The sequence below is a fragment of the Paramormyrops kingsleyae genome, chromosome 11 (genome assembly GCF_048594095.1).
Source record: "Paramormyrops kingsleyae isolate MSU_618 chromosome 11, PKINGS_0.4, whole genome shotgun sequence".
NCBI classification, from domain to species: domain Eukaryota; kingdom Metazoa; phylum Chordata; class Actinopteri; order Osteoglossiformes; family Mormyridae; genus Paramormyrops; species Paramormyrops kingsleyae.
This window is the reverse complement of record NC_132807.1, coordinates 3,246,466-3,272,997: the sequence shown is the minus strand read 5'-3', so window position 1 is coordinate 3,272,997 and position 26,532 is coordinate 3,246,466. Positions and strand designations below refer to the sequence as shown.

The following is a 26,532-nucleotide window of genomic DNA, read 5'->3' as shown; positions in this document are numbered from 1 at the left end:
TTTTTGTGATTGTTCATCACTGCATTTTTAATGTTGTTTCAGAACTTAGCCAGGGTGCCCCCCCCAGTTCCATGGCTCATGTCAGACATATCTGTGAAGCTTATGCATTCCCAGCCCTTTCTGCATCCCTGCATTTGGTTGGTCCTACTTCTGCCGAAAGCTCCACTTTTCTCCAAATAAAAATCCTGTTCTCTACTCACCTGTGTTTCATAATACATTCAGATATGCATTTAAAATAAAATCTAAAATACATTATTGAGAATAAACATGGAGCAGTTATTTAGTTCCAGTTCATATTGGTTTATAAGAAGATGGAAAGTAGAGTAACTAGTCAATTTGCCCAAAGGGAGCAATTCATGTCCTAGAATTAAAATCAGCCCTATTAATGTTTGCATGATAGACATGCTGCTTCCTGTTACCGCTGCTGCCCATGCCACTTGAACAATTCATTTTTGAAGCAACTTTATTTATAGAATTCGAGTCAGAACACTGAACACTGGCCCTTGAAACAAAAATTAGTAGTTGAGATTAAAAATACTACCAAATTTGGTTCAGTGATTTATTTCCAGAGTCTGGGTCACTGGAGTGTTTAAGTTTGCGTGGACTCAGTAGGTCCATCTTAAGGTCTCTCTGCTGTGTATCACTGCTCACGGGCAAGTAGCCAAGCAGGGACATGGCTGCACTGCACACATCCTGGATGCGGCGCACTTTGCTGTAGGGCAGCTTGACCCTCCAGGCCTCAGACACCATGGCAGCGTTCCTTGAGCTCACTTGGAAGATGGGTCCCTTTTGGCTCTTGCCGTGGGTGACGTGGTGGATCCAGTCCTTCAAATATGAAGTCATCTGTAGTCCGGTGAATTTGTACAGATTCTCGATTTCTTTCAGCGGGTCGCGAACCATATCCTCGTACCGCACAAGGCGGTACCGATTGCTGTACGGTTGAAGCGAGGCCATCTTGTGGATCCGCACCTGGCCGCGACACACCTCCTGCACCACGCGGAAGATGGCGTCAGGGGAGCGGGCATTGCCCATCTCCAGGACTAGTGTGTCGTCCCTCCGCAGAAATGCCCCTGCCTGCAGTCGGGATTGGACCACAGCCCGTGGATCACGCACTAGATGAATGATGCGGAGATCTAAGGTAGGATCATGAAGCAGCGGGTACAATGGCTGTAGGTCAAACAAACGCACCTCCTTGAGTGCCACGTGGCTGTAACTTCGGCAGGCCTCTTGGGCCCTCTTGAATCCGAATGTGTCACAATGGCGCGCACAGTCAGTTGAACTGTGGAAGGGCCCATGTGGATTGAGGGAACAGGCTGGTGGGGAGCACAGGGCCCGGCTCTGGCTCCACATGAAGAGGTGGGAGACGTTGCGCTTTGCAGGGGTGTAGGCCTCAAACGAAGACAAGTCGCACTGAAATACGTTACGTAGGAGGTCACGCACTGGAACCTGCAGAGCCAGAGCCCCAGGCCAGTTCAGCGTCGACCACACGTGCCATCCTGGCTCCATAAGGTAGAACACGTTTGGGTGCTGACTGAACACCTGTCCCAGGAAGGAGGAACCTGATCGCCACGACGACAGCAGCAGCACATGCACCTTGGCTTTGGGAAGCGGTAGCTTGTGCGAAATATTGACCTTTTCTGGGACCAGATTCCACCATTTGTTCGAACTTATCAGCAGGATTGTAATGATGCCCTGGAGTAACAACACGGCTATTAACGCCACAGAGTTCCATTTATAGCGGGGCATTCTGGAAGATAAAGAGATGAAGAGCGATAATGCACAGGAATAATTTCTTTGTCAGATTTGTCTTTCCCTGGCAATGCCTATTCTCTAAGTGAGTCACTCTATCATGGAATTACACTATAAAGACCATCCTGTTAAGGGTGACATGTGCTTCTTACTGTGAGTTACTGCTAGAAGAACTTCCAGAATAGATTGTCTCTTACGTGCAGTCAACTTTGGAGCAGAAGCAGGCCAGATTATAAACCAAATACTTCATATTGTAATCTGATCCCAGGTGACCCAGCAGCCCTGAATGACTCTTGTGCTGGTGTGTGTATTGTTCAAGGATTTATTCTTGCGTTCCCAGTTTATGATTACCTATTAAGTGAAGCATGAACATTAGAATAATTTAGGGATTAAGATTAAGGTTGAATTGGTTCTTTACATTGCTAACAGGTCTGTCTGGTTCAGGCAGTTGTGTGAGCTGTCAATTTGGTGTCCTCACTTCTGCTGTAGCTTAGGAGAGCTTATCTAAAAGCAATCATCCAGACCATGACTGCAGGCCTTTTTACATCTAGTGGAACCAGCAGCTGTCTAGGAGAGTCAAGGGCACGTTCAAGCTAGACATGACAATGGAATTTCAATATATTATATTACTATACGGAATCCACAATGGCATTGCCTAATATTGCAAATTTCTTACAAGTATGCAGCTAAGAGGTACTTCACAGATTTTCAAGTTCGACTGAAAAAAAAAGTCAGCAGTTGCTCAAATGATCCCTTAACTCCCTTGTCGGAAGATGCTGATGTCAACTTCAGCAAAAATATCAATCTACAAAGGTCATCATAGCTGTGATCCTACCCTGGGAGATGGAGAGATACAAGTCCTGATATTGTTATTTAGGGTAGATACACTTACAAAGATAATGCAAAAAACAATAAACCAGCTCTATTTATGTATAGCTGCCCTGATCTGTATATTCAGACATTACAGAACATTTATAACATCAGTCTAAATACAAGCAAGAAGTTTGTTGAGGAATTTTTAGTTTGTGTTAATTTTCAGCCAAGGTTTATTCAAAGGTATCTCTACTCACTGATATGTGCTGCACTGATTTTCGAATAACTTTCTTCTAGAAATGTGACACACTGATAGCGCCATACCCAGGGTCAGAAGAAACACCACACTAAATAAAACCCTCTAATACATCTTAGACAGCCCCTGCTATTCACTTACATCTATTCCTTTAGCCTTCTTGCGAAGTTGTAGCACTTACCTTTCAAACAATCTGCTGGAAATCTTCAGATGAAGAAAAGACTAGAGAAATAAATATCATCCCAAGGACAGCTTGGCGCAGGTGCCCGTCCAGCCCAGCTGAAGTGAGTTTCATCACAGACGGCTGAGAATGACGGCTCGGTACGAGGCGGAGCGAGTCACGGCAGTCATGGGAGACGCAAAGGGAATACTTTACTTCAAAATCAGATGCCTGAAAAAAATCCTTTGGTGGTTTCGGAGGGGGGGGGGCAGGGAGTGTACAATTACTAAAGAATTATTTTTGACCATTAATATTCTAAATATGAAGTCCGGTTTGGCTGGGACGTTTTAAAGAAAAATGGATGAGGCTCATTTGAAACGTCTCATACATTCATATGACGATCAGACACCCTGACTAACATAAGTACATTTTGCATCTCCCGCTGAGTTCAATACAGTTCTTATTTTTGGAAACAGAATTAAAGAAGGATCCAGACAGGTTGTTTTAAATTGGACAATTTAAAAAATGAAATTTCCATAAAGGTGACCTGAGAAACAGAAAGACTGTATTCTACTGAAACACAATTAGCCTGTTATGATAGATTAGAAAGGACCACTTTTACCTGAGAATGAATGAAAAGAATGATACAAAAGTCCATTATCCCTGAGGTTTTAATGTTTCTTCTTACGTAATTTTGGCATTTAATATATTACCATAAAAACACATACCTATAGAATGAAAACTAGGTGTATGCATGATCAAAAGCAATTTTGTATAAAATTCACACACAAAATGAATGCCTGTTTGTAGAGAGTCAATTGTTGCCATGGCTGTGAATCACTGGGTTCAGCATATGATTAATTCTTGTATAACAACAGCCAAACCGTAAGACCTGTACACTTCAGTGAAGACCCATTAAATTTTGGCCTGACTGCCCTGTACCAGCCTTATTGTGACCCCAATTGCCCTGTACCATCTTCGACCTTGTGGGTCCCCCGACTGCCCTGTACCATCCCAGCCTTGTGGGTCCCCCGACTGCCCTGTACCATCCCAGCCTTGTGGGTCCCCCGACTGCCCTGTACCATCCCAGCCTTGTGGGTCCCCCGACTGCCCTGTACCATCCCAGCCTTGTGGGTCCCCTGACTGCCCTGTACCATCCCAGCCTTGTGGTGACCCTGACTGCCCTGCACCATACCGGCCTTATGGTGACCCTGACTACCCTGTACAATCCCAGCCTTGTTGTGACCCCGACTGTCCTGTACCATACTGGATTTGTGGGGACCCTGACAGCCCTGTACCACCCTAGTTTGTCCTAACTGGAAACTACGATACATTTTTTGAATCTCTACACAATCCTATAATTTACCTGTGAGCTAATATTCCTAAAAGCCATGTATCGCTCTCACTGTACCTTTGTTTCACATAAACATGATCCCATACCATGGCTGACACCAGGATGAGACTTCTTATGCTGTGTTTGATGCGACTGTCTGAACCATGAGGTCCAGTAGGGGTTGGTTCCACCTGGTGGGTGTAGGTCACTGTGGTAGGAATGAAAATGAAGCTGGTGATGAGTCCTTAGACAGACACACCCAGCCCCTCACACCCCCCACCCCATGTTTCAGGCCCAGTGCTGCTTCAAGGGAGGCACTGGTACCGTGGGCACAACCTGGTTCTGAAAAACAAAGGTCTGAACCCGCTGGAACACCCAAAGAAAAATGAGCAGCACGCTGACATACTGGATCCAGGCAAACTTCACCATCTCCCAGAAACCAGGCTGGTAGGTGGGGTCCCAGGTTAAGGACAAGCCAGGAGCAGAGTGATGGATCTAGGGGGTCCCATGTTCCTGATATTAGCCAGGAGAACTAGAGTGCATGTTACTTCACCATGACCTCTATGAAAAGTACCACCTGCTGCATAATGTTGCCCTTAGGCAACAGAAATAAAAACTCAATTTCTAGATGATAAAAAACACTCATGCACACACATGATTTTTTTGTACACTGGTTTTCTCAGTTGAAATAGGTTAATCAATTAAATGAATCTTACTCATTGGTCACACCATGTGCTCCTGAGGCAGTGCTTCCTGAAAGGATTTCCTGCCCCACAATCTTGTAACATCGTGATTCCTTTACCTCATTAGACAGGCCCTGGACATGTTTTTAAGCATTTCCATTGGTTGAAATAATTAAAAGGCTCATATTAGGAATCCAAGGGCTTAAAGGACTTTCTGTTGCCCAAGGGCAGCAGTGTGCAGTAGAGGGTTAATATACAGCATCTTTTCATAATTGGACCAAATGCTTCCGCTAGTGGTAACACCTACCTCTACAATTGACACCTGAACTATACAACATGCTAAGACTCAAAGCAAAACCTTTTTGTGGAATGAACTTGACCCCAACCCATGCACAGACATGCCAGAGTCGTCCCCCTCAAAGGATATCTGATGATCTCAACAGGGTATCGGATCACTGCCTTCAGCTTGAAAGGAGCAGCAGAAGCTCTACCGATGGTCCACACTGGAGCTGGACTAGACAGAAACGTTGTCACTAGAAGAAAATGTCCAAGAGTTGTAAACTCAGGTGGGTCTGTCTCACTGATCACAGGTAGAAGTACTTGCAGAACAAATACATGAGTGCATGCAAGGAGACAGTTCAAGGTCCCTCCTCTCCCACCCCCCACCCCCCCTAAACAAAAAACATATATCTTACCGTTTCGTTCTTGATAGGCCTCCATGATGTCTGCCAGGTTGTAGGTGCTGGCAAAGGGACTTTTCTCACTGATAATTGATACCTGAATGGGTAGATGGTTATTGCACACCTTGACACACCCAGATGGTTATGGCACACCCAGAAAACAAAAAAGCAGGTTAATTAGCAGCTGTATCACTTTTCTTACAAAAAAACGAGGCTGGGTTATTGGAGAGAACGCCACATACGACGTTGGTGCTGAAGTGAACAATAGTTATTATGCTAAATGTTTCAGTCCTGATGTAAATTGCATGTAAAAAAAATAGAGGAAATGAGTGTGTATGAATGAAATAGCCTGCTCACACTGGAGTGTGGACAGTGTACTCACATTGTAACGTGTGGACAGTGTACTCACATTGTAACGTGTGTCCAGTGTACTCACATTGTAACGTGTGTCCAGTGTACTCACATTGTAACGTGTGTCCAGTGTACTCACATTGTAACGTGTGTCCAGTGTACTCACATTGTAACGTGTGTCCAGTGTACTCACATTGTAACGTGTGTCCAGGCCACGGTGAGGGAGTAACACCCTCTGGTGTAAGCGCAGGTCTCCACTGAGGAGAAGCTGAGAACCAGGAACTGGGGAAGAGTGTTGTACCATCAGCAGACTCTGCATCACAAGGGTGGACATTCTCTGCAAAGACAAGCAGGAGTGTGTGTATGTTTGTTGCCTCTGGCAGCATGCCAGCCATAAGCTACCTCTCCTTCCAGCTCAGCTCTTAGCTCATTTTTGATTGAGCTACTGAGTGAATTAATCACATTAAACCGTATATAATTAGAACTCGGTTACAAATCTCTTTTTACAAACCCACACACAGCTAGTTTAAGCTCCTTCATTTTTAAAAGTTGAACAAACTAAATCAGTTTTTAACATTGTATTAATCAATGTAAATTTATTAAATCAATATCTATATAACTCTATATAATTTAGTTTCACATAACTGACAATCATAATAGCAATACTTTTTTGCCATTTGTAGAAGTACTCAGAAATTGGTCTCCTTTTAGATATACATATGTAATGGTGAGAATGAAGTTTGTGAACAAAGCACAGGATCAACTAGTTATCTGGTGCTCGAGGGCCCAAAAGTCATTGCGGCGACTCTGCCAGCCACAGGATTGACACTGCCGATCTTCTGGATACAGACACAGAGGGCAAACCACAGAGCCACCCATCCTCCTGATCACAATGAGTCTTCTAATAATATGTTTGGTTTGATACATTTTTAAAAAGTTCCAAATCTCAAAGAGATTGGTGTTAGATACATAAGAAACAGTACATTAGGTCAGTGGTGTAAAGGCTTGCTGGTACATACAAATAACTGGTAAGAAAAGGTGAGCAGCATCTGGATGCTGTAAATCTGCTCAACGGGCTTCAAAGGAAGGTCTAATTGGAGGATTAACCGATCCAACTTCCCATCCTGGTTCTGGTCCTCTTCTCGTGCCTGTGGAGCCAACACCAGACACAAATTTGAGTTTGGAGACTAGAATGAGTGTAGAAACACAGGGGAAATCGAGGAGCACAATACACAGACATAAATGTGACACTGCGCTGAGCAAGCAAAGCAAATGACTTTCTAGATAAAGCCAAGGTTGACTCAAATGCTTCCCGTGCACTTGCCGAAACAGAAGGTACTCGAAGGTTATTGCCCTGAAGGATGTTGAAGTTGGGAAATGTGCTCCATGCAACATAGTCACCGCTGGTGCTAGTTGCTGCAATCAGCAACATCTGGTACTGGAAGCGAACGCTGGGCTGTTCCTCGTAAGTGCTCCGCTTCAGCCAGAATCCTGAAGCCAAATGCAGAGTAACAGGCTGTATAGTGAAGCTTCAGCTCACTACAACACTAACAAGCAGCTTAATCAAAGGCGCAAGATGCGTTTGATTTCGATTAACGGCACCAACAGTACAGACGATCTCTACTTACGAATGAATTACGTTCCGAACAGCCGTTAGTAACTTGAAATGTTCGTAAGTCGTTATTCAACATCATCATAATTTTAAGGGTATACGCAACTACAAAGAACTAGGACGCTGGGAGTACGTACACTAACCTGCTGCGCGGCGGAGTAGTGGCCAAGGTCGTACTACGCAGATTTTTTATTTTTTTTTGAAGTTGCGGACAGGAAACGGGAACCTAAGGAACCATAATTTGGACTTGCAGTTCATATGTCTGAAAGTTCGTAAGTAGAGAGCGTCTGTACTCATTTTAAGACGTTGCGTGAGGATATTGTTGCAGATAACTATTAAGATTTATATGGGAATTTAAAATTACTTTCATAATATCAATTTTCGTATAAATATTACCTTCTATACATATAAGAATTGACAGAGAACCGGATAATGTCCTTTTCAGATAATCAGGGTCATGGTGGCGTTTATCTTACCCTGGCTCCGGTAAGCTACCAGAAGAGGTGATATGTAGGTGAGACACAGTACAACTATTAGGAATAACGTGGCTTTCGTGCAAATGCTAGTTTTGTATCGGAGCAAAGCCGGGTGACTGTAAACTTCATAAACAGCCATTTTAAACAGGTTATGCCAATACAAAGCGAAACTTTATGACTCTTCTAATTAACACCGGGACGCTTAGTTAAAATATACTGCACAACAGACTCCTCTGTCTATACTTTATTCAGTTGCTTCTGAGTCTAGGCGTCATACGGTTTCCATGGCCGCCTTCCCAAATTAAGTGTCGGTCCGGGCACTAAAGTGTCCCCCGTTCCCGGTGTCCCATGTAAGTGGTTCCGACCAGCTTACATCCTACTGTCGCAGTGGCTTTCCCGTGAAGAAGAACCAGAGAAGATTGCCACTTTATGAACATTTAATTATGCACCTTTTGGAAATAAACTAGTATACACCTGTTTTGTTTTTAACTGTTATAGATGAGCTTTTAAAACGAAAGATTAAGTTTGTACGTTAGAAGAAGCTGTATTATTGTGATTATTTTATTAGGCTACTGCTTTTTGAAAGTTCGTTTTAAACAGCATTAGAAGCAAAATGACAACGTTTAAAGTCATGTAAATTCAGTACACTGCCATTTGTGTGGAGTGCTACTATTTTTACTCAGAAATGAATAAAGAAGATAATGACAGAAATAAAGAATACCATCTGCTACTTGCTAAAGATGTAAATAAGAATATAGGCAGAAGCCTAACGCAACCTCAGATTTTGATGATTTCTGCCCGTCGGTCGTAAAAAGTAAAAATTAATGAAAAATGTAGTCAGTATACAACTTTGTTTACAATCACACATGAACCAGCAAAATACGCCCAGCCAAGCGCGGACTGGAAACTTCCCGGTGGGCCGGTCGGCAACAAAATAAACCACGGGAGACCCCCCCATCATCCCAGTCGGCGGTAAGATGTACCTAGATGGACACCCCCCAGAAAGACGACAAAATATCAAATTGGGACCGCTTGACAGCAAATCCCGAGGATGCATTTTGTTGCCAATCGGCCCCCACTCCCAGATTCCATGTTAAAGACAGTTATTGAAGTCCGCGTTATGGGACGGTCTAAAGGTCGCAAGATTCCCAGCACATACAGAGAACAGAAAGCATACCGTTAGATAATAAATATATAAATTGCAATATTTCAGGGAAAACACTACATCGCCGAAACCAGAGCAAATAGACAATGTAGCTGTAATTATTACGCCGCCCCCCCTTAAAAATGTAGTGGCCCGGAAGTGACATCACCCACAAGGGCTGGCAGGTTCCCGATATTGTTTTGGTCGGTGGCTGACTGGTTTAGCTTTCGTTTAGGTTGAAAATAAAAATACTGGTGTTGTTACTACTAATAATAAAATCGCCGACTAAGAAAAGGGGGCATTTAAAACCGTTATACAAAATCTAATAATTAAACCGAAGGTTATTACCTACATTTTTTACATCAAGAATTAGCGCTGTTCGTCAGCAAAATGAAATGGATGTTTAAGGAAGACCACTCTCTGGGTAAGGGCCTTTTTATTAAATAGCACTGGTATGTCTGATATTCTGCCCAGTATTTGGTGTTGGCGTCGCTCTTTTGGGAAGCGAAGGCCTGATCTAACAGACGCACTTCGTTTCTGGAATTCCGGAATTTAGACCTTTTTTTCCCCAACAACCAATTACGCACGGCTGTCGGACATTAACATGCCCATTTGTTAGAATGAATTCTTCTGACTGCTTACATTCGTGAAATATAAGCTTTTAATTTGCTACCAAGCCTAATGGCTCTCAGTGGAATCTTTTCTCATCTCTATTATTATCTGCTGTTTTTATGTGGCCAGTAGTATCTCTTATTAGTTCCTGCTACTTTAAAGGGCTTACGTACCAGGGGAGATATTTTGAATATTAACCTCTTAAAATCCACCTCTGCAGATCCTAAGTCTACTGTGAGAAATGTCAGTAAAACACATTTCTGTTTAAAACCAACTGAAGGCCAAGTATCTTCCATGGTTTAGTGGGTGGCACTGTGCCCTCAAACCTCCAACGTTTGATTCCCTTTTACAGTGTTGAATCCAACACACGTGAATTAAGTTGGTTGGTGTCTCTAGAATTACCTTACTGTGTGCCATCTGATGAATGGTGGTGGTATGGAGCTCATTATCTTTGGGCTCTTCAGTATGGCCCTTAACCGCAATTTCTTCCGGGATGCTGGCTGACCCTGCTCTCACTTGTACACCACTTTGGACAAAAGTGCCTACTAAATAAATACAATATCCTTAGTTGGGCTCACTGTTCACTCTACCCTTCTCTGAAATCTTTAAGAGTGCCCAGTTGGTCAAATCTGACTTTCAGAAACTGAATTCCATTAAGGACTGATACAGAACCAGGTACATCAAAATGCTTTTCAGTAAAAGCCCAAATATGAACTTTTTGTTTTATTTGTTTTAGAGCTATGATTTGGATTGAAAATTGTTCTTGACTAATCAGATCAGGGGTGTGTCATTTAATATCAAATATGAAGTGATATATAAAAATCATTTTCTGTGGGCCATATATGCTTCCATGCCACACCAAGACATGCATACACATAGGACACGTAGGCATGATAAAACCTGGAACAGTCAAACTGCCAAAGGACAGGAGGGGAAAAGAGGATGATGAGGTTGTTCCTCAAGCCCGCATCATTGTTTTTAATAATGAAATATGCAAACGACGGCTACTGTAATTATCTACACTATGAACATGAGCACAATGCTATTAAAAGAGTTCCTCAGTTGTGTCTCTTGGGTGTGACCTTGGGCAGGAGTGGATCAGGTATGTTCCCTTCTGTCATGGGACTTGTCTTGTGCCTCTTGGTTTGGGTTTCATCTTCCTGTGTGGTTAAAGTAGGGTTTTATTTTTCAAGCATCAAATGTGTTGCTACAGGCATTTTCACATCTTTACAGTATATTGTGCACCAGTGTTGAGTGATCTGGATAATATGTGATCATATCAGTTATTTACATGATAGGATTTTTCTGCACCAGTGACTAGTTGTCGTATTTTAACAATAAACGGAGCTTTTGTCACAGTTATAATGCCCAAAACATGCAAGCATGTCACACTTGTCTAGTTGTGGGCAAACCACCATTTCCTTATCTTGTTAGGGTTGAAGGCAACTCAGAATAGCCTGTTGAATGTTCCTTAATTGTGAATAGTGTTGTAATATAAGTCAGACTTGAATAACTGCATAAAGTGGTGAGATCATAGGCTGGCATTGCACACACGTGATATTTGACTGGGTTCCTGATTTCCAGCCTTTTTCATCTCTCTGTTAATTGTATCTCAGATTCACTTCCTCATCTGGTCTGATGAGCTGCATCTTCTAAACACTCCTGAGAACTTTATAATGTACCAAAGAGCTGGTTTGATCTTTTGAGGTCACCATTTATATAAATATTTTGCATAGTCTGGTACAACCTCCTGGTGCCCCCTGGTGGTTGGTTCCTGTTTTTACTTGGTTTTCTTTTCTTTTGCCTGAGGTGTGCTGATCATTTCTGTCTTCAATTTAAGTTCTCAAAACTCTGTTTAGCTCTTTAAAAATGCTTTTCCAGTTGCTCAGCCAGGCAACGTATGACCCAGAGCTAAACGTGTGCTCACAGTCTCATTTTCATTTTCCTTCACTCTCCCAAGCATGTATGCAAAATGACTCTGCTCTTCTCATTGACAGATCACCGATGCGTGGAGTCGGCTAAAATCCGCAGCAAGTACCCTGACCGGGTGCCTGTAAGTGCCTGTCCATCCTGTGTTGCTATCAGAATGTCAGGGGATTAACTGTCAGCATTTTAAAATATGGCAGCATCTGTGCTACTTCCTTGTCTAAACTGCCCTGGTAGACACCTGATTGTAAGGTTGAACTTCCTACTCAACAGGGCAGACATGTTTAAGAACAGGTTGATGACGTTCCCTGTACCTGTATGTCACGTATGGCTGGTTGCAATTTGACTGAATCTCTCTCTGCGTGCTGCAGGTGATTGTTGAAAAGGTGTCCGGCTCCCAAATCGTGGACATCGACAAGCGGAAGTACCTGGTTCCGTCTGACATCACTGTGGCCCAGTTCATGTGGATCATCAGGAAGCGCATTCAGCTGCCTTCAGAAAAGGCCATCTTTCTGTTTGTTGATAAGACTGTCCCACAGTCCAGGTCAGGGTCAGCAGTGATGCCGAGGGGAATGGGGCAGGTGTCGGGTGGATCTCAGCCCTGCAGGCTTTTCTCTACTCCTGTCCTCAATCGGTGCCTCTTTTTTGACACCAGGCTTTTGTGTGCAGGCTGAGAGTCAAACTTCCAGTGTCCAGTTAGGCAAGTTAAACTATTTGCACACATAAATGATTCCTTTGATAAGCTGACTGATAATCTCTTTCCATTGTGGACAGAGTTGGCTGACGCCAGTGTGTTTTGTAGGTGAGCTTCAGTAATGCTAGCAAATGCACTTTTTTGTTATTGAAATGCCACCTCGCTCAGATATACTGATTGTGCTTTAGCCCTGGAGGGTTTGTCCGTAATCCTTCAGTGCCCATCTTTTCACCAGCATATATTTGCTCTGAGCTGTGGGTTACTGTCGTCTGTCAGCTGACCGTAACTCTCGCCCTTGCAGCCTGACGATGGGGCAGCTGTACGAGAAGGAGAAGGATGAGGATGGATTTCTCTACGTGGCGTACAGCGGCGAGAACACCTTCGGATAGAGAGGCAGGGGTCGGGGGGGCACCAGTCCCCCCACCCCACCCCACCACCCCACCCACCCCAAAGACCAGGGAGTAAAATGTATAAGGCAGTGTGTGGAGGGGGTGTGAGACACGGCCCTGGCGGCGTGCCCACCAGTCTGCCTGCAGTAGCCTCAGAGCGGCCACTTTCCTTCGCCTGCACACTTTCCTCTAGTACCTGGAGCACGTGACAATTTCATTTTATCACGTTATTGATACTCTTTGCTTTGTTTGAAATTTTATTTCTTGTGAGATTATATTTAAAATAATTTAAAATAAAAGGGAGGTATCTGGGTAACCTAACCAATAAAAAATAAACAATTAAATACCATGCGTGCATATTTCTATGGGATAACATGCCTGCCTCCCCCCGTGCTTTACTGGCACACGTGTGCGCACACACACACACACACTTACTTTACAGAGGTAAAAGCTGGGCCCAGACCAGAAGCAGTTTGGTGTGTTTTAATCACGTTTTTCCACACAACATGACAGGTTCAACATCCTTTGCATTCAAACATAAACACACATTTTCAAACTCTTGGTTCCAGGTGGGGTGGGGTGGGGTGGGGTGGGGAGGCTAGATTGTGCTTGACTTTGCTGTGGACATGCATCAGCAAGTCAGTCACCCTTAAACAATGAGATTAAATCACGTTCCCCTTTAGATAATGGCAGAAGACCAGTACTGCAGATATTGATGCCATTGAAGGATTGAAGACAGGCCTCTTTCACCATCGTTGGTTCAGCCCCGTTAGGTTCTTTAGCTGGAAGAGAGAAACTGGTAATCAGCAAGCTCAAGTCAGACAAACTGCTATACAGGAAGCCAGTCAGCAGGCCTGCTCACCGTAATTGCAGCGCCCATAATCCCCTGCACCGCCGACTCCCCAGTGGAACGTACCTACAGATGAAAAGTTTAGTTGGAACAAATACACAAGACTCATGACCCAGCACTTCCAAGACCTATATACAGGGATTGACATAACTGGTACGCAAGTACGCATTCCCCTTTAAAATCAATTGTTGTAACAGCGTGAATCCTTACGTATCTTATGTGCATTTGCACCGATATGACAAATATAGGTTAAAATAAGATAAGATTATCTTAATTGTCATTGTCACTTGACAACGAAATTGCGAAAGTGCAGGCGACTCAATGTGAGTAGTAAAAGAATATATTAGAAAATATACAAATTGCACTAACCATACATATTGAAGGTGAATGTGTACTAGTTATGTCAATCCCTGACTATATACCAAGTGCACACAGAGGATATACCCGCTCAGCCATGCAGGCGCCGTTCATCATGTCCTGGATGCGACTATCCAGGAACGTCCAGGTGTCCTGGAAGTCAGGAGAAGAATCCTGCACCATGACCAGCTCCGTGGTGCTGTAGACCGCCGTGAGCGCAAGGCGCCGGCTATACCAGCGCATCTGCGGGAGAGCGCATTCATGGCGAGACGTCATTGTGGAGTGTAAAGCCAACCACCTAACATGGCTTCATCACAGCAGTGTGACAAGACTTCCTCTAGCTGTAGGGTTTGCAGAGGGGAAGATAGCATTTCTTCAAGGGGGGAGCGGAGTTAACTGGCAATCTACTATAACAGAATTTGATCTATCTTCTGGCTACAATAAATTCAACAACATGAGAACTACTTGAATGTGTATGAAGTTCCCCACTAAAGTTTCAAACAGGAATAGCCACAAATTTATGCCAGACAGTCTCCTTGCTCTCTGAGCTTACACACTAATATGGAGTAGCTGGGGTAAACTGAGTACCAGTATGTGCTCTCCCACTGGGCCCAGAAGATGAGCACACCAGCTGACAATCTCCTTACTAGGATTATGCACTTTCACCAGTTAGTCCCTGGTTTTTGGCGCTACATGCTAGGCATGTTGGTGTACTGCAGGTGTGGGAAGCACACAGTGACAATCGCAGACTGACGTCGGTGGAGCGATCTCCGGCGTAGTACCACAAGTCATCCACCAGGGTGGACAGGCACTTCAGGCTGCTGGGGACGTTGTGGGGCAGCAGCAGTGTACTCAAGGCCTGCATGGCACAACAGAGGGACAGCACCATCATTCATTCAGACACATGGGGAGTGAAGAAGTACACAGGGTTAAGGCACAGGAGGGGAGCTCACAAGCAGAGGCACCTGTGAGCACGTGCAGCTTACCTGTGGCCACGAGTCCATGTATGGGGCCAGCATTCTGAGCCGGGTCTGCAGGGCGTCCCTCAGAAACTCCGCCTTCTCTTTGGGCCTGAAAGAGATGGTAGGTTTACACTCCATTCCAACAAGGTTCAAAATTCAAGCTGTTTCGCTGTCTTGTGTACAAAACACAATGAAATTAATTTCTTGCGTGTCTCCTGCTGACCATAGCAGCAGAAAAATGCGAGAAAAAAAATGCAGAATTAAGTTCAAAATAGGTACAGCAGCCAACAATAACTATAACATACAGGAAACAGAACCGTAGACAGGAAGACACATTGTATATATGTACAAAAGCATATACATGTAGGAGATGTACTGAAGGTAGGATTTGGTGAATAAGGTGTCACAGCAGATATTTGTGGGCCTTCCTGATGACTGCTGGGGTGTGACGTCATTAAGCGAGACCCTCAGTAATGTCGACTCCCATGGAATTCTAGCTGGGACTGTAAGGAACCTCCAGATGTCAATGAGCAGCTCCTTAGCCTTGCTGACATGCAGGGAGAGGTTAGTCTCCTATCAGCAGCCTCAGCTCCTCCCGTCAGCCTATGATGGTGGCGTTCTCAGCATATACACCCATATAAACACGCCGGTGTGTGTGAAAGGTTTCTCACCCTGCCTGGCCCAGTTGCACCTGCCGTTGTTGCTCTTCCAGGAGCTGGACTAATTGAGCGTTGCACTGTGACACAAAGTGCAGGACCAGTTCACCGGCTCCATTGGTAAAAATCCCAGCAGAGGCTGTAGACAGGCCTAGAGTCTGGGGAACAACGCATAGCAGTGTTAAGCCTAGTTTGTGCTTCACGTTTCCTCATACCTGCATGGTTGTGCACTCTTGTGTACATTCTACATTTGTCCATGCATGCAGATGGTCGCAGTTGGTGCATGCATACAGCAATGATATCCTACCAGACCAGGAGAGGACACAAGTATTGAAACAAACACAAATACAAGCAGCGTTGTGAAATTGCTAAACTTTTTATGAACACTTTACAAGTTGTTACTAGGCTTGCGCAGTATAATGTAACGCAATACAGCATAGCACATCATTTTGAAATCCTTGTGACAAAATTAGCACAGTGGTATAATATCTGGACATTATGAAAGATTAGATAAGTGGGTACCTCTGTACTTCCTACAGCGACAACAACAACTACTCATCTTTTAGTTTGTTGACCTCTGCTCTGTGAAAGTCAGTGCTGCCACCTACTGGAAACACCTAGTCAATCTCCTAGCATATCTACAGTTGACGCACACCATTAGGAATGACATTAAAATCGGGGCTACATGCACAACCCTGTTGACGAAATTCACGTCACTCACCCTATGTGCGGACTGTCAGTGCACACAGGAAAGTGAAGTATGAACTGGCCTTAAGGCACACAGAGACATTCGCAGCAAACTCCCTTTCCCGTCACCTCAGCCCCAGCTGCTATGGCTTCCACAGACCAGCCATGCTCTGGGATAAACTCCAGTGCAGCTGTGAGGATCCGCTTCTTCAGCTCCTCCTCGGTCTCGTACACCTCCTCCTGCTTCTCCTGCTCCTCCTCTTCCTTCTCAGCACGGTTAGTAGGCCTACATAGCCAAGTAGCATTATCCAGCCATTACCACAAAGGGTGGGGGTCACCACAGATAGTTAATCTCTGCCTCATTAAACCAAAATAATACTAGGACTAAAGCTGAAGGTGATGATAACTCTTCCTATCGCAGTTTGAAATCTCATTTGTCAAAACAATGTGTCAGAAATGCGGTAATTATCAGAGATCCAACCTCCCACTGGGTTCTGTTGCCTCCTGCTCGGATCCATGATCAGCAAACTTCTCAGGTGTGTGGGCTTGGTGCTGCTTATGTGTGGAGGAAGAGGAGAAGAATGGAGCAGCTTGCAGGTGGAGCAGGGCAGGGTGGTGGATAACTTGCGATCTGCTTCTGGTGCCCTGTAGTGTCCCAGAACCAATAGCCCTGACTGGAAAAGCACAAAATATAATCAACCTGGAACATGGCCACTCATTTTCACTACCCACAATTGGTGACACTGATACAGCTTACCAGGGGCACCGCCAGGGGGGGAAAGGTTAGAACAATTCTAGGGGCTCAGCACTGACATGGGGCCCTGTTAGGGGCTTTACCTTTTCGCAAAAAGGGGGGGGGGGCAAAATTGTAATCTTTCATGGGGCCCAAGATTTCTGGCGGCGCCCCTGCACCTTACATTGCTCTCTTGGGGGCGGACGTACTCGTGCTTTAATTCTCTCTCTCGCTCTCTCTCACTCACACAATATGGAACACTCAGCCTGTATTTAGATAGCGGTCAGATTACCAGAAGCGATCATGTTCTTCATAATCACTTCAGCCCTAAAATCATTAACAGTGCAATAAACAAAACAATCACCGACGTTCGTGAAACTACTAGCTTGTCCTTTTTATAGTTGAAAATGCTTAGTGCAGCCTGACACTCACCGCTGCTGATACCCCGGACAAACCAAATTGTCCGTAACGCCCCACGAAGGATCGCCATCGCAAGTCACATGGGGCGGCTATAAGCGACGTCATCACTATGAGACAGTGTGATACCATCACGGTGCGGTGCTGCTGTACTGAGTTCGGTGGAGCGGTGTCGTCCCCATTCTCAACGGATATTTTTGAGTCCAACAGTCTATACACGCTTGTTACTACGCAAGGTAAGAACGACCGCTGTTCCGAATGTCAGAGCTTTTTGTCGGCTGTTTCTCCTGGGTTCTTGGCGGTGCGCCATTAACTGTATCATGTGTATGATAGTCCGTATAATAACTAATATAGATACTTGTATAGATATAATAACATAGATCCGAACAAGACCACTGAGGTACTGGAGAGGCAGGAAAGGAGATAGTGGCAGCGGGACCGGGGAAAAATGGGGGAGTGAAGAGAGGAGAGCGGATGCAGGTGTTGCAGGATGTGGGAGGTCGCGGGGCCACTGTGTACGTGCAGGCTGTAATGTTTGTTTAATTTGTTTATTTTTTGCATGAATTCTGGTGTGTAACTGATGTACTTTTAACAATCGGATAGATTAAGCAAATGAATAAGCGAATAAAACGAGGAGTTCTAGGAAGCTTTACTAAAGATTTGTGGGGCAGATAACCCTCCCTCCCCGCGAATTCACTTCTCTGCTGCATGTTCCCTACCCTTAGGAGCTCATGGCAGACCTGGGGCTGCAAGCTGGGGACCGGGTGCTGCTGCTATGGAGTCACCCTTCCCCCCCAGCTGCTCTGAAGGAGCTGGCGGAGGTTGTGGGGGCTGCAGTGGGCAGCCAAGTCCTGGTGTCAATGGAAAATGTGGAGAGACTACTGCTGTGTAAGTGTACATGAGGTGGGCCTTGAATAAATGCATTAAGAACACTTTAGCTTGCATTAACAAAGGTGACATGTTTGATCTCCGGTCATCTCGTCCTGTACCAGCGTCCCATGCAGAATCCACCTATGACTGGGTGCTGTCTGGCCTGGCGCCAGACAGCGCCCTGGTACACAGCCCTGAGATGCTGGCAGAGGTGGCACGGGTGATGAAGCCTGGCGGGAAGATGGTACTGGAGGAGCCAATCACAGGTGGGCGGCTTGTGGCAAATCACGGGTCAGTGGTGGAATTTAAACAGGATAACCCTCTGACGCGTGACCTCTGACCCTGGCCTATTCTGTGCTCAGAAGCAGAGGGCAGAGCCCTGAGAACCCTGTCGAAGCTGCAGTCAGCTCTGAAGCTGTCAGGCATGGTGTCAGTCACGCAGGTGAGGCCCATGTTCCTGTTCCCTTTTGTATTTTCCATGTGTCGACGCTGCAGTCATCCTTATCCCTCCTCCTGCAGGTAAGCTCAGGCTTGCTGAGTGCTGCCGCAGCCGCTGCCCTGGGGAAGGCCGCCGTCTTGGAGGGCGTCACGGTGATGAGTGTGCGCTTGTCCGCCTGCAAGCCGGACTTCGAGGTTGGCTCCTCCAGCCAGCTCAAGCTTTCCTTTGCCAAGAAGACGTCCATACCAGGTACCCGCTGCTCCCCATCAGACTTCACCTTTCTCTGGTGCCTCCTTTTTCTCTATTCTCATTCACTGCTTCCTCCTGCATGCAGAGAAACCAGAGCTTGACCCCACTGCTGCTAAGAGGTGGACTCTGTCTGCTAACGACATGGACGACGAGGATGTGGTGGGTGTAGACTGAGACTGGGGAGATGGAATGGGGGTTATCAGCCCAGTGTGGGACAGTGGTGCAGACATGCTGACCCTGCCACTCTGCAGGACCTCTTGGATTCGGATACATTCCTTGATGCCGATGACCTGAAGAAGCCTGATCCTGCTTCCCTGAAGGCCCCAACTTGTGGGGATGGAGCCACCAAGAAGAAGGCCTGCAAGAACTGGTGAGACATGTGCACACAGGGAGCCACTGAGACGTTGTTGTGTGTCGCGCAACGGCCCAGTGCTGCCCTATCTCAGGGTGTCCTGCCTCTTCCCTCAACCAGCACATGTGGCCTGGCAGAGGAGCTGGAGCAGGAGAGCGTGAAGGCAAAGAAAAACAACCAGCCCAAGTCAGCCTGCGGAAGCGTGAGTATGGCCGCCTGATGCCAAGCCGCCCCAAGTCCACAGCGAGCAGAATCCTGGCTGGTGCCAAGCTTTACCAGCTGGTCAGTTTGTGTCTGACCTTTGAGTCCCACATGGCTGTGATTTTTATTCTGTTTGGATGAGTCATCATGATCCCTGGAATGCTTCTGGGAGTTACATGTACATATTCAGCACTGTTTTGTCTAAAATGACATAGTAGTGCAATATAACCTTGACATGCCCTTCTGGTGTGACCCTTTGATCTGCATTGCAGTGTTACCTAGGCGATGCCTTCCGCTGTGCCAGCTGCCCTTACATGGGGATGCCCGCTTTCAAACCCGGGGAGAAGATCCTCCTGGACAACACTCGCCTCAGTGATGCTTAGCCGTACACACTGTGTTCACCTCCCCCCCTCCCCCCAAAAAATGAATGAAATCACTAGAAATAAAGAAACAATGAGTCCTCCAGAGTTGTTGTTTTTAATTGAAACACAAGTACAGAATTAGGTGACAGTATGTGAGCTGTTTATGATGTTGAAATGGAGTCATGGGTCGCTAGTTACTGAATACTGCATTCTGATATCCCCGATGCTGGGCTCAAAGGTCAGATTGTAGCTGACTGCAGCCTGTCCATCCCCAACAGTGTCTCTGGGCGAGCTGAAGAAATATACCCCCTGTTTTTGGTGGGGGCTCCACTGGCAGACACCCTGTGGAGGAGGAGGGGGCAGAGTCAGACTTACTCCGAACGTGTTTATAAACATTCTGAACAAGGTGGTGGCTCACAGCATGGTGATGTCACATGTACCTGCTCACTGACCGGCCTAATCAGGCCCATGCTTGCCGTGATGTCATCGGTCAGCTGGTATTCGATCCACAGAACCACACCATGGCAACGGCCACTCCTGCAAAGCAACATCAGGGCGGGAATGACCTTTCTTCTGTCCCAGTTCTGGTGTGTGCATGGAATATTATTTAGCACTATATAACGTAGAATATAAGTATTATGATATTAAGTATGCCAAATATCCATAATGTAATCAATTGAGTATGTATTTGCACCTTGTATTGGCCTAAGAGTTTTGTTAGCTACTGTGTTAGTCCTCAATCTATGAATATCCACTTTTATTAGTGTATATTTTATCACTATGTCAAAGGGCAAATATATTATCAACCCTCTAGTTAGTCGATGTGCAAAAGCCTGAAGCTGCCAAGGTTTACTACTAAACGCCTGAGTTCACCAGAAGTTCACAGCTGAGCATTTTTTAAAAATCAAGTGGAGATGGTTGCGTCACCATTATGTTCCGCCGAGGGACCAAATAGTAAAAGAAATGGACAAACATCACCTAGGGGTGTGGATTAAGGGAAAAAACAATGATTGTGAATGATGATGCTCAAGTGACGAGATATAATTGAATAAGGACTTGTATAAAAATTGGTGTAAAACAGTATTGGACACACTCCTGCAGATTGTCCAGCCTTGGTTGTAACCTCGCTGTTGCAATAAAGACTGAATCTGAAGATCTACACAAGTGGCTCCTGACTCCTGATTGGGGGGGAAGAAGAAACCACAACATGTGGTAACCAGCCAAGACATTAAGAACATGTGAGACTTCACCTTACAATGGAGACTGATCCCTGGCTGCTGATTGGCTGCTCAGGGACAAACTGTGTGAAGTCAAAGGTCATGACAGCACAGGGCTGAGTCAGGGCACGGCAGGGGTATTCCCACAGGTAGTGTGGTTCGGCCTCCCGTGACTCCCGAAAGTCCAGGGAACGCTGAGAGCAGGAGAGAACCAGCAGAATTCACTCCCTATACCATCATCGATTAAACTGCATTTCTATATCTAATGTGAAGTCAGTTTGGATAAAAGCCCCCATGTCAATCCAGTGCATATTTAATGTGTTGTAAACACACATTCTCATGAACCTATGTAATTGGGGCCTAACACTGCCACCCTCAAGTTCCAGGTTTTAGTTCTCACCTGGATCATCTCATCCATGGGACGGACATCAAAGCCTTCACAGAGCCCACAGGGAGCTCGGATTCTCCACAGATCCTGGGAGGGAGTCAGAGAGATCGACTGGGTTCTTTCGACACTGAAAATGGTCCGTACTGCCTCACCTGTGACCTCCGAGCCAGCGTACCCGGAACTCCACGGCGACCATGTGCAGCGTGGCAGAGCGGGGCAGAATGACAGCGCCGGGCTGCAGCAACTGGGCCAGGGCTGTCCGACAGTACCAGAAGAAGAGGGAATGCCAGGGCAGCAAGCTGGTGCTGAAGTGCGGCTCTCCGATCAGCACAGACACCTGAGATAAACAGACCAATGCGACCACTAACCTCAGGTTCAAGACTGAAGATTTTATTTTTTCACATGCAGTTATGCTGGTACAACTTGCAGTGCAATGAAAACCTTGCTATTTGTGACCATACATAAAAGAGAATGTATATAAATAAAAATGGGAGGAGTGGTAGGATAAGAACAAAGATAAATAGGACATAAATAAAAGGCTACATGTAAAAATACTTTTCAAAGACAGTATGTAAAAATAGCATTATATTAAACTGCCCACACTGCAGGCAGTGTGCAAATGGTGCAGTGAGAGTCATAAATAATTAGCCAACAGTTATAAAAAGGTTGCTGGGCATGTCCATGAGGATCGAGGAAAACTGCTGTAAGGCCGCAGGCCTTGCAGGCCCCGTCGGTCTGAGCTCTGGCAAGCCTGTAATGCTCCACCCAGTGTCCTGAAGCAAAGGTCCACCGGCTCTGACAAGACTGGACCCAAATCACGCGATCACTACATCAAAAGGGACACCTCACCCCCACTGGGCGGCCAGAAACCTGCAGCTAAATTCCGACTGCCCAAGTTGAGTTATGGTGAATACCGGCTCCGCCTCTAAGTTACGGTAAAAGACCAGCTTAACCTCTGTGGCCCTCACTAGCTCAGATTCGGCAAGTGTCAGCTGAGCCTCTGAGGCGTTATGGGTCGCCGGGTCCTGACGGGTATCTAGGCTGGCACTGTATTGCATTGTAGTGATTTCCCAACTTGTAAACCTACATAGCAGATCCACGGATTGCCCTATCGGCCGAGGCGAATCCGGTGTGCCCCACTGTCCGGGATTCGTGGGAGTTCAGCAATAGAAGGCACAGCCCAGGAGTAATCTAAATAACAGAAATGTCATGACTAAAATTGCCATAAAGATCTTTAATTAAATTGGAGTCAGATATAATTTGGTCTTTACCTAAAACAGGTAAGTAACTTTACAGGAGCGCTCGGAAGGATCCACACGCATTCCAAGCCTTCGGCTGTCCAAATGGATTCCGCCATTGGGCCAGTGAACGGTTCCCCTGCACTGCACAGCTGAGGTAGAGGTGGGTCACGTACCTGTGCCCCCCCCAGATCGCTGGTGGTGAGCTGGTCCAGTCTGCCACTCAGCACCTGAACCCCATCGCTCAGAGAGTTGGCCTCCAGCACCTGGGCGGACAGACAGAGCGTGGGTGTGGGACGTGCCGGCTTTACGGCGAGTGTCGCAGTGCATGGCTCACCGGCTCACCTGTTCCACCACTTGCTTAGACAATGCGGAGCTCTCCAGGCTATAGACCTGTAAGGACAGGCAGACATGCGTTCATCTCTCGTGTGTAAGGAAACACCCAGACTGCATGATGTGTCTGCAGGGAGGAAGGAGAGTGTGAGGAAGATGACAGCACCTTCTTCACGCCCAGCAGGTGGGCGAAGACAGGAAGCAGACTCCCGTCACTGACGCTCAGGCATACGCTGTCTGCACTCAGGACCTGCGACACAAACACACAGACCGTCCCCACAGTCCACAATAGACACCCTAGCACACAGCACAGTCCTCCATTGGACACACTTTATCACATGACTCACACTCTGCAGTGCCCGCACATAGGTCTCTGTCCGCCGGGGATCATTCAGCTCACCGAACCGAGGCCGGGTCCACACCAGGTGTGCCTGACATGAACAGTACGGCCGACTGGGGACCACCTCCATCTTGCCGCCCTGCTGGCTGCACAAAAAAAATTAACCTCCACGATGTACGAAGATAGCAGGCCAAGACGATATTGCCAGTACCCAACAGATGTGTGTGCCTATGATTACTGAAGGAATGTGTGTGTTTGTGTCCATTTGCAAGGAAGAACCAGGGCTGAACGCCATCTGAATGTCACAGCAGCTGTGTGAGTTTACCTGTAGGAGTGCAGGCTGTACCAGAGGCTGTAGTCATCGTGCGAAACCCTTAGACTAAGCTCTTCCCCTTCAGATACCTTCTGCTCTCCAGGTAAGAAATACACACTCTGCATCCAGTGATCCCTCCACTACAGACAGAGCACAGCCAATCATGAGGATGCATGCTCAGCTCGGCCAATCATGCAACAAATGAGCTCATACACAGAACACAGCGCTCCCCACATTAATAATGTACTTATTCTCTATCTGTGCTATGCCCTAATTATTAATCCCCTGTTGTCACGGTATCTCCAACAGTAGCAAGCACTGCCAATTTCCATAAGCGCTGGTCAGGTGGCAATAAAGCAGGAATGTCCGGTCAAAAGGGGCAGGCTGCCGATAAGCAGATCTTACAGGGTAGGACCGGGGGTCCTGGTAGGTCCAGCTGGGAGCCATGGAGCATACTATGGTGCCGTCAGGATCCATGTCTATGTCCCACCAGGACAGAACAGCCTGGGCCTGACCGCTGGCTAGAGCCTGGAACCGGAAGGAGTATGACGCAGGAGCACTGCTGACATGCTGGCTGAAGTCCACGCTGCACGGAGAACGGACAAACAACTCACGATTGGACAGATGCAGAAGTGGCAGCTCAGGGAGGGAAGGCGGCCTCCCAGGATGCCTTGCTGAAACACAAATACCCCCTGGAAGCAGAAAGAGAAGGGCTGCACCCACCTGAACATGGTGCACAGGGGACTCAGGGCCGTGAAGGTGTCGGGTGGCACTTGGCTGAGCTGGATGTCACAGACAGAGGGCGCTCCTGCACAACGGCCCATAGAGGGAGGGGGCAGGAGCCTTCGGTCCCCAACCTGCATGGGCAGCAGCTGTGCCCAGCTCCACAGCTGCTCTGACTGCACCAGCTGCGCGTACACCGTGGCACGGTGTGGCACTGCCTCGCAGCCCTCCTGGGGAAGCAATGCAGACAGTAGTTACGCAGCTGCACGTGCAGTCGGTCACTCACACTTGCAGCTGGGGGATCTGGCAGTGACTTTACCTGCACCAAGTACAGATGCGCATGTTCATAGCTGGGTAAAGCCCCCTCCCCAATCAGCTCAGTGTCAAACAGCTCAGTCACCAATATGTTGGCTCGCTGTTGCATGTCTCCATCTGTAAGGAGCAGCAGAGAAAAACATAAGTTACTGTAAACAGCTCTGTGTGTGTTTGTGTGTGTGTGTGTGTGTGTGTGTGTGTGTCAGACTTCCTGACCTGGGCCCACTGTGACTTCAGTTGAGTGTTTGTTGATGATCTTAATTTTATCAGCAAAGCCGTTTCGCTCCACAATCTGAATGGCTGCTTCAGCCATGGGTTTGAAGACCTGTGAGGGGCAAAGTGAGATCCAGGAGGGTGAGATATGGGGAAGGGGGCGGGGCCAGATCAATTGGGGGGGTTATACACAAGGTCAGGTTAAGGACTGGAATTACAACCAGCCAGGATAGAGGCAGGAGGTACAGTCACATGCACAGTGAGTCTCACCTCCACAGCATAGCAGTAATCAGCGCCAGCACTGCTGGCCATCATGGACAGAAGTCCTGTTCCTGTGCCAATATCCAAGATGATGGCTCTCTCCCCTCGAGCCTTCACTCTGCTAACTGCCGCTCGGATACCCTGCTGGTACTTTTCATTCTGTTGGCAAGACAGCTTACTTAGAAAACTATCTGTACACAGTAAAGCTCAGAACCTACTAAATGGAAATATATACACGGCATAACGCAGTCAGCACCACACAGACAGCCACCAGATACACTCACCCTGTCTTTGTCATGAAGCATGTCTGCGTAGCAGGACCTATGGCGAGGGGATGTGTGAACACAGCGCATAGAAAAACACACACATATCGGTCGGGTATCGTCTCGATAATGTAATTTTTTTCTGTCTTGAAAATCAAGCGGGGTTGAGTCATCAAGAGGATAAACTGAAACGTTCACTTAAAGGACACATGCATGAGAATATCCAAACCAGCCATTTCATAGCTAAATCGTACTAATACGCAGAATTTTACGGAAGAAAAAATCGTTTATCCAATAAGCATGAGTGATATGGACAAAAGCAATAAGGCATTTAAGGACTTCTCATTAATCGGTATTACTCTCACCACAAACACACATCACCTTTTCTGTACCCAGATATCTAGACATTTCTAGCTGAACACAAACGCCAAACATTTCTCTATTTTCCATTTAACTTATCCTAACAAGCAGCGCGAGTCTGAAAATGAAACGACGTGACTCCCCTCCCCCATTTTCCCACCTGGCGATCTCCTGATGGTAATCATACTCCTCGCTTTCTTCGACCCAGTCCAGCGCGCCCGTGATAGGGTTTGCTCGGCCGCAGAATGTCTTCATGGTTCTGTTTCGATTTGTACCACAACACGTGAAGTACGTCCCGCCGTGCGAACCGATTAAAGCATTTTCTATACGGAGGCCGCCATCTTTGTCAGATGTTGGTCACATGGCCCGAGTGACGCTGATAGCCGGGCCTCCGAGATGCGTTTTCAGGACACACATGCGTACTGAGCAGAGAGGGCGGGTCTTCGTGAACAGTAACCGCGTGTAAAAGCTTTATGGAGGAGTCCATACGCTCACTTCACCGTGTTTAAACCACCTGCTAGGAGTGGATACTGCAAAACGCCCCGACACTACACG

The 26,532-nt window shown here is 46.5% G+C and overlaps 6 protein-coding genes across 9 annotated transcripts; 2 read left to right on the top strand and 4 right to left on the bottom strand.

The window, feature by feature from the left end:
- Positions 1-281: 281 nt before the first annotated feature.
- On the bottom strand, positions 282-3,488 carry LOC111848071 (carbohydrate sulfotransferase 6-like). 2 transcript variants are annotated; one of them, XM_023819795.2, is made up of 4 exons: positions 3,000-3,488; positions 2,426-2,585; positions 1,947-2,100; positions 282-1,747 (listed from the first exon to the last, which is right to left on the bottom strand). In XM_023819795.2, the coding sequence occupies exons 3-4, from the start codon at positions 1,997-1,999 to the stop codon at positions 538-540; spliced, it is 1,263 nt and encodes a 420-aa protein (XP_023675563.1). In that variant the 5' UTR covers positions 2,000-2,100; positions 2,426-2,585; positions 3,000-3,488; the 3' UTR covers positions 282-537. The 2 variants fall into 2 exon arrangements, with proteins under 2 accessions (XP_023675563.1, XP_023675564.1); XM_023819796.2 differs by lacking the exons at positions 1,947-2,100; positions 2,426-2,585.
- A 143-nt stretch (positions 3,489-3,631) lies between these two features.
- tmem231 (transmembrane protein 231) lies at positions 3,632-9,071 on the bottom strand. The gene is made up of 7 exons (XM_023819803.2): positions 8,114-9,071; positions 7,350-7,516; positions 7,045-7,173; positions 6,219-6,362; positions 5,690-5,771; positions 5,422-5,527; positions 3,632-4,762 (listed from the first exon to the last, which is right to left on the bottom strand). Exons 1-7 carry the CDS (start codon positions 8,250-8,252, stop codon positions 4,600-4,602), a joined length of 930 nt encoding a protein of 309 aa, XP_023675571.1. The 5' UTR covers positions 8,253-9,071; the 3' UTR covers positions 3,632-4,599.
- Positions 9,072-9,416: 345 nt separating this feature from the next.
- Positions 9,417-12,953, top strand: LOC111848076 (gamma-aminobutyric acid receptor-associated protein-like 2). The gene is made up of 4 exons (XM_023819806.2): positions 9,417-9,681; positions 11,867-11,922; positions 12,167-12,339; positions 12,791-12,953. Exons 1-4 carry the CDS (start codon positions 9,648-9,650, stop codon positions 12,876-12,878), a joined length of 351 nt encoding a protein of 116 aa, XP_023675574.1. The 5' UTR covers positions 9,417-9,647; the 3' UTR covers positions 12,879-12,953.
- Positions 12,954-13,346: 393 nt separating this feature from the next.
- Positions 13,347-17,643, bottom strand: LOC111848073 (ubiquinone biosynthesis protein COQ9-B, mitochondrial-like). Its single transcript, XM_023819801.2, has 9 exons — positions 17,556-17,643; positions 16,872-17,064; positions 16,520-16,676; positions 15,719-15,861; positions 15,072-15,156; positions 14,840-14,944; positions 14,173-14,328; positions 13,741-13,794; positions 13,347-13,660 (listed from the first exon to the last, which is right to left on the bottom strand). Exons 1-9 carry the CDS (start codon positions 17,611-17,613, stop codon positions 13,625-13,627), a joined length of 987 nt encoding a protein of 328 aa, XP_023675569.2. The 5' UTR covers positions 17,614-17,643; the 3' UTR covers positions 13,347-13,624.
- Positions 17,638-20,116, top strand: ciapin1 (cytokine induced apoptosis inhibitor 1). The gene is made up of 9 exons (XM_023819804.2): positions 17,638-17,776; positions 18,266-18,428; positions 18,533-18,676; positions 18,773-18,852; positions 18,930-19,098; positions 19,184-19,257; positions 19,350-19,468; positions 19,571-19,652; positions 19,924-20,116. Exons 2-9 carry the CDS (start codon positions 18,272-18,274, stop codon positions 20,032-20,034), a joined length of 936 nt encoding a protein of 311 aa, XP_023675572.2. The 5' UTR covers positions 17,638-17,776; positions 18,266-18,271; the 3' UTR covers positions 20,035-20,116.
- prmt7 (protein arginine methyltransferase 7) lies at positions 20,110-26,390 on the bottom strand. Of its 3 annotated transcripts, XM_023819792.2 has the most exons (17): positions 26,138-26,389; positions 25,639-25,675; positions 25,364-25,513; positions 25,097-25,205; positions 24,885-24,997; positions 24,566-24,795; positions 24,248-24,428; positions 23,855-23,982; positions 23,537-23,675; positions 23,356-23,439; positions 23,202-23,249; positions 23,033-23,122; positions 21,794-21,955; positions 21,631-21,705; positions 21,264-21,424; positions 20,454-20,550; positions 20,110-20,355 (listed from the first exon to the last, which is right to left on the bottom strand). In XM_023819792.2, the coding sequence occupies exons 1-17, from the start codon at positions 26,230-26,232 to the stop codon at positions 20,194-20,196; spliced, it is 2,061 nt and encodes a 686-aa protein (XP_023675560.2). In that variant the 5' UTR covers positions 26,233-26,389; the 3' UTR covers positions 20,110-20,193. The 3 variants fall into 3 exon arrangements, with proteins under 3 accessions (XP_023675560.2, XP_023675561.2, XP_023675562.2); XM_023819793.2 differs by lacking the exon at positions 25,639-25,675 and having other exon boundaries at positions 26,138-26,390; XM_023819794.2 differs by lacking the exons at positions 20,110-20,355; positions 20,454-20,550 and having other exon boundaries at positions 21,287-21,424; positions 21,771-21,955; positions 26,138-26,390.
- Between the last annotated feature and the right edge of the window lie 142 nt (positions 26,391-26,532).